A 14,644-nucleotide genomic window follows, 5' to 3' on the forward strand; every position below is an offset into this window, starting at 1 on the left:
CTGGGCATTACTATGCCTTCCTCATCATGCAGCACAGACATGATTTCTTTCATAATTAGTAATAATTTATGTTGTAATTTTTGCTATAATTGGGATTGTAATGGGTGAAGAGAAAAAGAAACTTTATTTGGACCTCTTCGGTTTCTATATTATATTAGTTTCTCCTTCCTCTTCCATTTTTTTTTACATGTCTCCTGAGTATTGTCTGGCCTGACATGAGGTCTGATCTCCATTCAACCTGCACCCTTCAGGTGATAAACAGGCCCCAGGCCCTAGAGAGATTTACACACTAATAAGGTACCTGAAAGCCAGAAGGTGGAGCCAATTAAGCATTCCTCTTCAGCCCCTCCCACCTCTTCCCCTCCCAGGTCTGCCCTGGGTTTTATGGGGTGTGCATACAGATCCATCCACCATCCCCCATGCCAATAAACCAGTTTTGGAAACCCAAGGACTTCCTTGTGTGTTGAGGCCACACCGTGAGGAGCTGTGGAGAGGCCTTTAGTGAGCAGCTGGGCCTAACTTCCAATTGGAAGAAACCCGAGCGAGCGTTCCCAGCCAACTACACACAGTGTGGAATGAGGAGCCCTGCGGTTCCCCAGCCGTTTTTTTACCTACAGAGTATTTTTGTCACTGAAGATGTCTATAAGGTGGGTCACTAAATACCCAACTGTAGCAGTCAGATGATTTTCTTTGTAGTACCTTTTCTATCCCTTGGAAAATAAATCAGGTAATTTCCTACATAACATCAAGCAATTGAAGCTGCAACAGCTTCCACATGCTTCCTGACTTGGGGTTTTAGCCTGCTTCCCAACTTGGTCTACTTAGAGTTAGTTCATCTTTACACTGGTTCTTGCCCTGACAACAGGCCACAGTAACAGGCCAGTGGTATAGGGGTGAATGGAATTTATTTTTAGATTATTGACTTTTGGTAAAGTAAAAATGAAATGCTTTTTCTTTCTGGTCATACTTCAGTGACCAGTGTGAAATATTTTGCTGCTGCACTGGCAGGGAAAAGGTATTTACTACCTGATCTTGAATGCAACCTGTGTGACCTGTATGTCTCTAGTTCCAAGCTTGAGTTTGAATTATGAGTAAAAATGAAGTTATAGTATTCTATATGAGACACATCCATTTCTGTAATTTGTGTAGCCAAAGGTTTAGAAAAACTGAACATTTCTGAGGTAGTTATATAAAAAAAAAATGCATCTGTCTATTATGTGTACTTATTTGGTGTACAGATGTCTGTGGAGTCCAGGAGAGGGAATTAGAGTTACATAAGATTGTAAGCCATCAGATGTAGGTTCTGAGAAGTGACCTTTATTCCCCTGCAGGAGCAGCAAGGACTTTTAATGATGGAACCGTCTCACAAGCTCCTAGAATGTATCTTTGAAAATCTTTTGTTGAGAAAAAAAAAAAAATGCATGTTAAACAGGAAAGACTTAGTGTTGAATGATCTGAGACCAAATCCTAGTCCTATAGGAGTCTAGGGGGAACTAAAGACTGCACTGCAATTAGATTTATCCTCTATCTTATGAACAAAGAATAAATTGAGACAACTTGTGAAGATCCAAGGAACCAAGAGGCCCTCTGTGGTCTCAGAAATGAGAACATGAAAATTGAGAAAGGGCCGCTGTTGATGATAAGAAATAGAAAACAAAATAAATTCTGTCAATGATATAAATTCACTGAGTAGTTAAAATTTTTATGCAATTCAATGACTTACTAAAATCATTTCTGTGTACAGTAAAGAAGAACTGAACATTTAGTGATGTCCAACATATAATAAAAAGAAAAAGAAAAAAGAGTAAAATAAAACATAATAAAAGATTAAATGAAACCTATTTAAAAACATTTATTGTATCTTGTAATTAGCCATTTATTTTTAACATTAAAAATATTTTTATTTACGTTTTTCATGCAAATTAGCTTGAAATTCTGAAAACATCAATTTTGAAAGAATAATGAATATTAAATAGAGTAACAGTTATTTTAATTTTAAGCATTAAATACTTATATCCTTGTACCTGGATCATCACATATAGGGTGCAAATGGGAGTGACCCAGTCAGCTGTTGCTCTAGAGCCAGACCAGTCAACTCTATAGACTGTGTCTGCTACTTACAATTCTGAATTTACAGTGTTGTGACTTTATGGAGGTTTATTAGCATTCTGTGTGTCAGTGAACAATATTTATAAAGTTCAGGGCATGGTATGTAATTCAGAAGAAAAATTTGATCTTTAAAAAAAATAAGGCACAGTTGGGTGATTTAGTAAGATTAATTTATATACAAAATACTAATTTTAACAATATGATCAGTAATTATAGAAATAAAATTTAAAGTTGAAAACAACACTATTTCTAAGTCAAAAAGTTATTTGCACCATCACATAGCTTGATAGGATATAGTACATTTTAAACTTGGATCTTGGGAAGCCTGTTACCACTAAATAACTCAGATACCTTCATCAGGTTCATCAGGCTGAACCTGATCCAGCCACAGACAGCTGTCAGATGAACACAGGTGGAGGCCATGGTTGCCCCAAATGCTGCATGGTGCAGGCACCTTGCTTTTCTTAACGGCTTTTGCAAACCCTTTGTAGACAATTTTTTGAAGTTAGCTTTATGCTTTACTGCAGGCTCCTCCAGCAGATTGTCTCTTCATGCTGTTGGTTTTTCCTTCACACTTACTTGGCTCTTCCCAATTGTTCATTAAAGAACAACTTTAGTGTTTTATTCAAATACCCCTTGACATTTCAATTTACCTCTGAGTTGTTTTCTGTGGTGCATTTTGATTAGTTTTTCCTCACATTAGAAACAAGCATTTGGACTCAAACTCACAGTTATTAGAGGCTTATACAGATTTATTGAAACTATTACATGTAGATATACTATAAGTATATGGTATGTGCTACTGCTTTGTGAAGACCAAGCATCAGTTTTTCATGTGTGAGGATAGGCTTGACAATGAAATATGTCTCTGAATCATCAGTAGTGTTTCTCATAGATCAGACGTAGTCGTAGGTTTCGAGGCAAAAGCAAGTATTATAAAGCCGAAGTTTGTGCTTTTTCTTGACTTGCAGATGGCATAAAAACCCAATTTTCTTACCTATAGTTCAATAATTACATTTTGTCCCTGCAAGTTTCCTGAGCACAATATAAATGATAACTATGTTATAGTAAAAGTATTAGTAAGAAAAATAATCAAAGCATATGAGTGTTAAGTTATTCTACACAAGCATTCTTTTGTATTACTTGGGAAAGAATTCACAGCCTTTTACAAGAAAGACATTCCACTACTGAGTTACATCCTTACCCTTTAAGACAATTATTTTGAGGCACAATATTTATAATTACTCTAAGATGACCATGTTTTGCCTCAAGTTTCAGAAGAAGCTGGGATTAGTGGAGTATGATGCTGTATATATTTTTACAAAGTAAAAGAAAATATATATCTTTGATTTTTTTTCTCACTGATGGTTAATTGTATGTGCTAATATGACTAGACTAAGGAAGCTGATATCTGGCAAAATATTATTTTTGGCTGTGGTATTCCTCTGGGGGTGCCTCTGAGTTATTTCAGGATGAGTTTAAATATTTGAGTTAGTAGACTGAGAGAGAAGAATCACCCTTATAAATGTGAGTAGACAACACTTATCTCAATTGAAAACCTGAGTGAAACACAGAGTGGAGAATAGAGAGTTGGGTTTTTGTTGGATTGAAGTGTACAGTTTCTGGTACCCATGGTCATCAGAAGGGATTTCAAATGGATGTTTGAGACAGTCTATATTATTCATTTAATTTTTAGTAATCAACAGTGTCATTTATATTTTACCTATATAGCATTCAAATTCCTTGCATTATTTCTCCTTAGGTAGTGTATTTTTCTGTATGAAATTCATCTTTTAAAAATTTGTACAACATACTATATAGAACCAGAATCAATTGGTTATTCTCTATCTTTTCATTACCATTTTATATAAATAAAACTTCCAGATTGAGGGTTATTCCACCTTAGCTTTTTAAAAAGATAGTCACATTTAAAGAACAAAGTAGAAATATTATAATAATGAAAAAATCAAATCAATTAGCTAGTTATTAAAAATGAAAATGGTACCAAAAGCCTTATAATTTCACAGTTAATAGTAAGGGGCTCAATGCCATTTGCTGATTAATCAAGAAAGAAAGGCTTCATAATTTTTGAAGAGTCATGGGTATCTTCTTGCATAATAGATCACTAAGCAATTTGGACTACTTGGTTGATGACAGCTAGAAATGCCAAGGAGCATAAGGCACTACATGCCTGCTTAAAATGCTTTGTAAGGGGCAACAAGAAGAACAGGTCCATCCTTTACTTCATCGCATGAGTGATAAACACAGACCCAGCTCGTTTTTTATATGTTCCTTTATTTGAAAGGCTTAACTTTGCAATCACTGTCATTCTCTGACCATGTTTCCCATGTCCTTTTAGACTTTTCCTGGAGTTTCCATGTACTTGATACAGTCTGTCCATCTTTCAATCTGCTCAACACCCTTATTTCTATTCCTCCCACATTTACATATTTTACATAGTAACTGCATATTGTATATAAATTCAATTTGAATTACTTTATTTTATAACTGAGTTTTAATTTAGTTATTTTTCCTTTAAAATACATTTTTGCTCCTTTTTTATTTCATGCTTTGATTTTATGTCTAAATAATTCAATATGAATAAGTTACTTTAAAACATAATGTTGATTTTCTTTCATTTGGGCTCATTCATGTATATGTATTATCATGTTAATTAGTTATTTTAAGACTACTTACTTCTGTTGGAAATTCCTTTCCTTCTAAAATTGTACACAAGTTTAAATATTGTATGTTCCTGAATTGTAACTAGGATTTTCATTAACTAATCAGCTGTGAGTCTTGTACAATATGACAACTCTGCACATATACAAGTTGCAAGGCTAGATACTTTATTTTCTGAAAATTCTGCCAGGACTCAGAGATAAAAGGAAAACTTCTGTACCTTTAATAGATTAGTTAGTAGATATAGATTTTCTTGTCTGTATTTTCCAAGTCCAATGTTCTTCAGAATTCCTCAGCTTTAGGGTCAGTTCAGGTGTCTCACCTTGCATGATAATGAATTTTAACGTTCTGTCCTTCATTCTAACAAGCTCCATGACCTCATCCCACCTAAATAGCACTGTGGACCACTTTGCCCTCTACAGGGTTGCTCTGATTTAAATATCCTCTTTCTGTAGGGTTACTATGTCATGCTATTTATTTCATCAAAAAGAAAAAGAATCAGGCTTTCTCTGTATTTTAAATAGAACTGTGAGTATCATTCACCAAACAATATCTTAAATAGCCACATGTCACTTTTCATTCTTATTTTCTATTGTTTTTCCTAGGAGAGCATAACAGAAATACTCAATGAAGATATAATTTTTTTTACCATAATGACTTAAATATTCTAGTGATAACATTCCCTGTTTAATATTTATCCATCACATATTAAGTTAGATAACTGCACGCATACACACACATGAATGATTTATCCATGGCATGACACTGTATTCATTTTATTTGTTACTACCAACATACATGGCTATTTATAAAGGAGCTGTATACTGACACTTTGCACTTCTTCCATCAAGTAATTATTTAATTCTGCCTCTATGCCAAGTATTTCCCTGGCACTTAAAGAGATGAATGAATAAAAGAAAGCAAGATTCTTTCTCATGGTATTTTCTTTATATTGCTGAGGAATAGAAGATGTTGTGTTAAGGAAAAAGCACTGGAGATGCATGAATGATCCAGGCAAAGATGAGGGGGCCCTTCTTCCATAGTAGTGTAGCTAAGACTCCAGTCCTTTTACCAACTCAACCTGACTGTTCACATAATTCTCATTGGTGTGGGTAGAGGTCAATGGGTAATGCTCAAGTCTGCCTGCTTCTTGCTACTCTTCACAGGTGAGAAAGTGGGGTGTCTTTGGATCACTGCATTGTACACCTGAAGTGGACGAAAGGGAGCGTTCAATTGTGACAGATTATGACTGTGAAATCCTGAAAATACCTACAAAGGAGTATCAGAAGTTAGAATTGGTATGCTGTGCACATCTATTTTACTTTTGAAGTTTAACTTGATAGTAGAGACCATAAGTTGTAGTTTACTGGCTGATTGGGCGCTTCATCAGCTTCTTTCAGTACTTGCCAGGAAAACCAGGGTTTCTGTGGGTGTATATTGTGAGCACTCCTCTGCTTCTTATGATCTTTAAATTCACTCATTCACTCTTTCAGCCGATAGGGAGTTTGTGTGTCAACAGTGTGCTGTTTCGATGGGAACACAAAAGATTGGATGGTCACAATGCTACTGCTTTCAAGGGCTCACCAATCTATACCAATCTTCCTTCAGAATATGTGACTAGTTACTTTCTATCAACTTGACACAGCCCTGCCTGAAGAGAGATTTTAGTTGAGGAACTGCCTCCATTAGATGGACTTATGGGACTATCTCTGGGACATTTTCTTGATTGCAAATTAACATAAGAAGGCCCTGGTACACCTGTGCAATATAAGAAAGGTAGCTAAGCCAAGTGAAAAAGTAACCCAGCAGACAGCATTTCCTCAAGGTCTTATGTTCTGTTCCTGGCTCCAGGTTCCTGCCTGGAGCTTCTAGCCTGAATTCTCTAGATGGTGCATTATAGCTTGGGGGCTGAAATAACTCCTCTCATCCTGAGTTACTTTGGGTTATTTTGTTTATTGCAACAGAGAAACAAATGAAGACAGAATGGCTGACATGCTAATTCAGAATTGCACAAACTTTCAAATTCAGAACTGGATGAAAAGACATTCAAACTTTATTCTGGACAGCAAATTCTGTTGTTTAACATTTTTATGTAAATGTTTGACATTTTTATGTAAATTTGTATTTTTTCTAGTCTAAACCAAAATGATTCCTGCCATGGCCACCACACTTTTTTTTGAGAGTAGAAGAAACTTAACAAAATAATGAGTTTGGGAGGTCCTTGCAGTCTTCTTGACAGATTGGGTCTAGGTCTTGCATGATACCTGAAGACTCAGTGCTCATGCTGAAAGATGTAGATACATCTCGCTTATTGCCTAGGATCTCAGAGAGTAAGAAATTTCCCTTGATGGGGTGACCTCAGAAACATGTGGCTTTCTCAGAATTCAACATTTCCTCAAATAACAGATATTAGTATGTTTGAATTTCAGAATGTTTTGCTTACAATATTTTTATTTTGTTATTTTCCCTCATGAAAATCAATTATATAGCTACACACACACACACACACACACACACACACACACACACTCACACACACACCTTTTGAGCCTTGTTTATAGTATCTTTAAAATGAGTTAACATTTATAGAAATTTAAAACATTATGGAACAAATTGAGTATTTTGGCAAACACATCTCAATATTAGAATTACAGTATAGCTATTGGTCATAGTGATTACCAAATCTACCCAAACTTATAACGTGAAATAGCCATATAGCATTTTCTTTTTCTGACTTTTTTGGCTAGTTTTAATTTTTAATGATCTCATTTTGAAATCTGACAAGGGCAATCTTTTTTTCAGGAAAAAGTAAAACGTGAAAATGCACAAAAGTTGAAATTAATCCGCAAGTGTCCTTTTTATGAAACTTGGCCTACTTTATCCATATACGAGCTAGTTCCACTTAGTAAAATGAAAATTTTTCCTCCAGGTCACGGTGAGTTTAATTCAATTTTAGACGTTTTTCTCATTCAAAATTTCACTATTGTCTTTGCTGTTCCTTATAGTTTTAATATATTAAAGATTATAATTAATATATCTTCATATAGGCATTCTTTTACTTAATGAATTATTAACTATAATTTGGATGTTTTAAAATTTCTCTTTTTAATTAAAAAAATAAACATGTTTTGCTTCAAGAGCAGCTTCAGGCCAAGTCTGCATTCCACATCTCTTTACATCTTTAATTTCTATTGCTACACATTAAGAATTACAGTAAGGGCCAATCCGCAAAGGATGAGGGCAGGAAGTCTCTGTAGTCACTGTTTTTTCACTCTCTTGGTTAGTAAGTTTTTAACTAGCAAGTTTTCAACCAACATCTGTGTTACATCTCACCAGTGAAAAGGTAACAATTATAAGTTACCTATCACTCATCAAAGCCTTGACAAAGCATTTCAGATTCAGTTCTTACAGCTTTTGGGATATCTCATATAAATATAGAGGTATCTTTGGTATGGGCAGAAAAACTAAATATGAAATTCACTTATAACCCACATTTAGTTTTTGCACATTGCCTGTAGTTCACACATTACCTTTGTGTACTTATGTCCTGATTGTGATCTATCACAGAAGGGCAGATACGTAATTTTTTACATGTGGCATTATGTTGGGTTAATAGTTTATAATTTTGGAGATTTAGTATCTGCAATTTCTGGAGAAGGTGAAGTCTCAATAAGAGAAACAATAGCCACAAGCCTCTGATTTCGTTAGCCAGTCTGGAGCTCATGTACAGGTCTCCTAGTGTATGTATACAAGAAAGCACAGATGGTACTGAGTCCTTTTTACATCATTTGTTAACCCATGAGAGCCAAGTAAACAAGAGAGGACAACAAAGGAAGACCTATAAAAGTGTGGGAAGACATTTTGTCTTTAGTAAGGAGTCCCTTTGCTCCACCAGATATAGCCATGAGCAGCAGAATGAACAGTGAGACCTGGTACTTTTTTCCTCTGAAATCCTGGTGGAACAAATACTTGGACTACCACAGTTCAAGAAACCTTTCAAGAGCTACTGCTATCCAAATCCCGCAGAGCTATGATGGCGGAGAGGATAATTTCAAATTAAGAATGAGATTAAAAGCTCCCACGAGTTTGATTCTGAGTTCTAAATCTTAAAACATAGCAAGATACCTTTGGGAGGAATTACTAGGTAACAGGAAAGTGATTTTCAGCTTAGTGTGGTGCAAAATATTCCTGGTGTTGTATTGTGGGGAAAAAAGTATCATGAGAGGAAAGTTTAGGTTTCTGACCACAGAAATACTCTAATATTCCACCCGTATTTGATAAATTTCCTTCAGTGTTTATATTTGCAGTATAATTCATTAAAACAATATTTAAACCATGCTGAATCAATATTAAGAATATCTTGCTTATTTAAACTAAATATTAATAATATTGAAAGGGTAACAAGTCCTAAACACTAAACCATCAACCCAGAAAATGATGAACAATATTGAGTTGTTCACAAAATATTTTACTAACTAGGTATGAATACAAAGTTTTTCATTACTGTGCACATGAAAATCACGGAATCAACTTGTAAAAGTAGAAATTTAGCTTTTCAAAATTCAGTATATTTATTGCAGGGAGATACTTGATGAATGTGGTTATTTGGGGTTTATCATAGATTTACTGCTTTATATCAGATGTGTTAAACATTTCTCTCAGATGCTAGTATATATAAGAGTAGATCATAATTAATCTGTATAAAATTATGTGAACAAAATATTCTGAATATGGAGGGGTCAATCATTCTATGACTTAAATACATTCAGTTACTATTAATAATGTTTCTCAAACTATAATGTGGATCCCAAATACTTAAGAGCTAAATAAAAATATACTTGATACAACATGTTTCATATACTTGGATATATGAAAGGTAATATTATTTGTTCTACTATTTTCTGTGTTTGACACCTTGCTATATTGAATATATAAAAATTAAACTCTATTATTTTATTAAATAGTAAAAGTAACACTTTGTCTCATTACTAACTATATAACAGGGCATACATGTTTTCAAGTTTAGACAATAGTTATGTTTGTTAGATAAGAATGACGGCTATATCTATAAATACCCTCTCTATACTAACATACTTATAAGTTGTTATATGTTCTTATAAGTAAACAAATTCTATAAGTTTTTATAAGCAAAAAACCAACCAAACAAACAAATGTTCTTATAAATAAACAAATCAAGGTTAGGTATATATTCCATCAAAGTAATTGCATCTTTTTTATAGTACTGAACAGTATATAAAATAAAAACATCAATATGATACTTCTTGAATTAAGATTTATACTGAATCACTATCAGAAAACAGAGATCCTGCTAAAATTAAACTTCCATTTTGTGAATTTATAGTTAGAAATGAATAGTTTTCAAAGCATACAAAGTGTGTTTTGATCTCATTTTAAGACTGTATATTACCTAAAGCTTCAGAGAGACTTGGTTAATTATTAAAAACAGTAGACTTCAGCACTTATCATTGGCAGGTTCTTTGTTCTTTTCTAGCTCCCCACAGCTTCCTACATTTTGACCTTATACATGAAAGAGCTTGATAACCAGGCTTTCTAGCATTGCTTGTGTTTTTTTCTCCTGATTTACTATTTTTGAAAACGTGGCTAATAACTAGCTTATTTTACTAGCCAAGCTGTTCTTATAAATATCACATACATATATAAAGACAATAGGTTAACTTGATAACCATTGTTATCTTGCTTTGTTTGTTTGTTTTGGTAGATATTGGTTGAGTTTTACATTTTTTAAATTATTTTTTTTTATTGGATACTTTATTTACATTTCAAGTGTTATCCCATTTCCCCATTTCCCTCCTACCCAGAAACCCTCATCGCATTCTCCCCTCCTCCTGCTTCTATGAGGATGTGCTCCCACCCCTCCCACCCACCCACTCCCACCTCCCTGCCCTCGAATTCCTCAGGCATCCTTGTTTGGGTATTCTTGTTTAGCTTCTTTGGGTCTGAGGAGTGTATCATGAGTAGCCTGTATTTTATGGCTAATATCCATTTATAAGTGAGTATATACCATGCGTTTTCTCTTCAGTCTGAGTTTCCTAACTCAGGACTATATTCTTATCTTTTAGATATATGCACAGGAGTGATATAGCTGGGTCTTGAGGTAGAACTATTCCTGGTTTTCTGAGAAACGGCCAAATAGACTTTTCTTTTCTTTTCTTTTCTTTTCTTTTCTTTTCTTTTCTTTTTTTTTCCTTTCCTTCCCTTCCCTTTCCTTTCCTTTCCTTTCCTTTCCTTTCCTTTCCTTTCCTTTCCTTTCCTTTTCTTTTTCTTTCTTCCTTTTTGCCCTTCCTTCCTTCCTTCCTTCCTTCCTTCCTTCCTTCCTTCCTTCCTTCCTTCCTTCCTTTTTCTGTGGCATAAACTGCTTTACTGGTAGCAGCTGAGTGGGACTCAGGTATCTCCAGTGGCCTGGAAGTTTATGTCCTCCACTAGTTCCTGGAGGCAGGCCTTATACTAGTCAGAGGTAAGGGAGATAGGCTGGCTGTTGGAGATGAGCAAGTCCACGGTTTTCAGAGAGGAGGCTCCCCCTTCCCGGGCCATCTCTAACAGCTCCTTAAGACATGTAGGAACAACCTTGACCATCACAAGCCTCTTGACCCACGGTTGGTCCTGGAGCCACAATCTCCCCCACCCACTACCCCCACAGAACCACAGAGTGTAGCAACGGGAGTGTCCACTTCCTTCCATGAAGGCAATCAGGTCTACCACAAAGGGCCTAAGGTCGAACATGCCTCCGTCCTTGTCCTTGGGGACCTCTCCATCAGGCCCTCTCCCACTGCCTGGAAGCAGCTCCTCACCCAGAGCCCAGAAGGAATGAGTGTGTCCTAGGCACTGGGTCCAAAGGCACTGTCCTGCCTGCCACAGTATCAACTCCTTGCCTAGCCACTTGAGTACATTGCTTACATACTTCCTTACAAGCTTGTCTGTCAGAAACCCCTTAGGGTCTGGCAGGGTAACTAGCTGTCAGGGTAGTGTCATGTTGTCAGCTGTGTTGCCTACTAGCCGCAGGTCCCCTGGGCAAAAGAGTGTCTGCTGGAAGACCTGGTGGCCTCAGTAGATGGCGGTAGCAGCTCCCTCTGGATTTTCCTGGGGTGCTGGGTTTGGGAAGTTGTTTACATTGGAGCTTAGTAGTAGTTGAGAATTATTGGAAGCAATAACCAGGTATGAGAACCTCTTATCTGAGGGGTCCCAAGACCATGCCAACTAGTAGTTCTCGGAGGGCTTACTGGGGATCTACAGATTGCTTTTGCCATTGGTGTCAGGAAAGGTGTTCAGATGTATAAAGTCCCTAGCTTCTAGAGTCACAAACTCAGGCAAAAGGGTCCTTATTTTGGTCATCAACTAAATGCAACATTTATTTCTGGTTCAGGGCTCACTGTAAATTCCTCTTCAAAGTTGACAGGTATGGCTTATCCTTCCCTGGGGTGTAGGCACCATTGGCTTCTGCCCAGGCCTGGAAGATGCCAAAGTCAGCCATCTGTGCATCCTGTTGTAGGCCATGTTTCCATGTGATCCTGAACTTTGTATGGCTCTTGTTCAGCCAGGCCACGTCTCTCAGCTGCCCCAGGTCCAGCTGCGACACCAGCCAGAGCAAGATCTCCAGTTTTGGGGTTCCCAATCATCGCTTGTTCTTATCTGTATTCTCAGATATTAAAATGTTTCTCGTAATCATCTGCTTAGAAATAATGCATTTTCCTCTTTACTAGAAGTAAAATTTCAAAAGTAATTTTTAAAAAATTGCTTGTTTCAAGTTATAGTGTTACTCAGTTCTCTCATGTCTACACTGGTCTCAGTCAAGCATGGCATTCACTGTCAGTGTGTTATTGTCTGGCTGATCTTCTTTGCTTGTTGTCCCTTTCCAAAGATCCCAGACTGTCATTAAGCCAAATTCACTCATTGATGTTGGGACATAAGAAATGTCCCCATAAACCACACGAACAGCTATCTCAGTCAGACAGTGATAGGTTAATGAGCACAGATCTCAGCATTGATGTATCAGTACCACTGTTCAGATTTGGGAACTGAAGTTAATATCCTACCCTGAGTTAAGATCCTATGGGGCTCTTCAAGCCTGAGATCTACAAACATCTGTGCCAAGTTATGCTACCAATCAGGATTCAGGGATAGGGCAGTTTCCTTAAAAACATATCTTTATTGTACACTTATCCTGTTTTCATTGGTTGGGGTACTGTGGCAGGAGTCTTGCCTTGTTTAACCTTCATGTCTTAACTTGCCAACCAGTATGTCAGTTACCCACACATATGTCTCTTTCTGAAAAGTAGGATGTCAATTTCCAGGGAGGTCATAAGACCTTAAACTTTACTCAACCACTATTGAGAATGGAAGTCTTATTCCAAATAGTTTCTTATATTGGTGCAGGTGTCAGCTTTATGTTGGTGTTTATCCTAGGGACAAATTAAATACCATAAGAGCTTATATATAGGTACAGGAAGTGCTGCTAGATTTTTTTGGGACCAAGCTTATGATGGGTAGCTATGCAAAGTAGTTCTACTGACTTCTGTCATGTTTGTTTCCCAAGGATACAGAACATAACAGACTATATAATCAACTTAGGCATGAGAAAATTTCCTTATAATGACAGACTAGCCAGGTGACAGTTAACTAGTCCTTTAACATTTTTCTAAACCTTAACAATTAAGGTTTCTTGTCTGTCTGTTTGTTTTTTTTGTCAACTAAGGTTTTTCTAGTCTCTTTTCTCACTTAAGTCAATATCATTTCAATATTGTAGGAGTCTGTATTCATTCTGCAAACAACCAGAATATTTGTTTTGAAATGTTCACTGTATAACATTTCTTCATTGTGTATCTATTTTCTGATTTAAAAAATATAATTCAAAAATTCAATGTTGAAATATTTCAGTTTTGAAAAATATTTCAAAATTTGTAGCTTATGGTCAATTTCCCCACTAGGGTTCACATTTTTCTGGAACTGACACATTTCCCATTCCTTTTTAGTAGAAAAAATATATACCTAGGATTGGTAGACTTTTTAAAAATTGTAGATGACTGTGACAGTGTTTTTGTTTAGACAAAAGCTGAGATTTATTACTCTGTAAGGAAAATATTTAGAGTCCATACTCATCAGTTCATGAACGTTCTTTTAGCACTTAGTAGATTTTTTTCAACAAATTAGTTTTGCTAAGTGATTTTTAAGAACCCAAATAAACTCTCTGTACCGAAATTTACCTTCACAAACATGTTTTTATTTTACTTTTTTTTGGTTACAATTTTCTCTTAGTACAAGGAATTGGTAGAGAGCTTTGTCATTGTAATGCACTGCCTATTAAGAATTTTTTTGATTCATTTCCCCTGAACCTTCACTCAGCTGACATCCTGTTCTGAAAGATATCTGTACTTCCCCTGAACACCCATGCTCCTGTGTCATCCCCTTCCCCACATCCAGCATTTTTGTGTTTATAACCCCTGGGTTAAAAAGTAAAAATTATGATTTGATAATAAAAAAAAAGAAGAAAAAAAAAAAAAGAATTCGTTGAGAGGTTCTGCCAGAGCCTGACAAGGTAAGGGTGCTTGCCACCAAGTCAGACTGAGTACAGGGACCCCAGTGGAGGAATTAGGGCAAGAACTGGAGGAGCTGAAGGGGTTTGCAACCCCGTAGGAAGAACAACAATATCACCAACCAGAATTCTTAGAGCTTCCAGGGACTAAACCACCAACCAAAGAGGACCAAAGGCTCCAACTGCATATGTAGCAGAGGATGGCCTTATCTGGCATCAATGGTCCTGTGAAGGCTAGATAACCCAGTGTAGGGAAATGCCAGGTTGGGGAGGTGGGAATGGGTG

At 36.3% G+C, this 14,644-nt stretch overlaps 1 protein-coding gene and 1 pseudogene across 2 annotated transcripts in view; one reads left to right on the forward strand and one right to left on the reverse strand.

The window, feature by feature from the left end:
• Cnbd1 (cyclic nucleotide binding domain containing 1) overlaps nt 1–14,644 on the forward strand; it is a 334,202-nt gene that overhangs the window by 211,374 nt on the left and 108,184 nt on the right. For both annotated transcript variants that reach the window (XM_076923968.1, XM_076923969.1), the window contains exons 7-8: nt 5,958–6,089; nt 7,594–7,726. In XM_076923968.1, the coding sequence (XP_076780083.1) occupies nt 5,958–6,089; nt 7,594–7,726 (265 nt within the window). The remainder of the gene's footprint in view (nt 1–5,957; nt 6,090–7,593; nt 7,727–14,644) is intronic.
• Nucleotides 11,215–12,439, reverse strand: LOC143438432 (interferon regulatory factor 3 pseudogene; annotated as a pseudogene).

This window comes from Arvicanthis niloticus, chromosome 25 (genome assembly GCF_011762505.2).
Source record: "Arvicanthis niloticus isolate mArvNil1 chromosome 25, mArvNil1.pat.X, whole genome shotgun sequence".
In the NCBI taxonomy this organism is placed as follows: Eukaryota; Metazoa; Chordata; class Mammalia; order Rodentia; family Muridae; genus Arvicanthis; species Arvicanthis niloticus.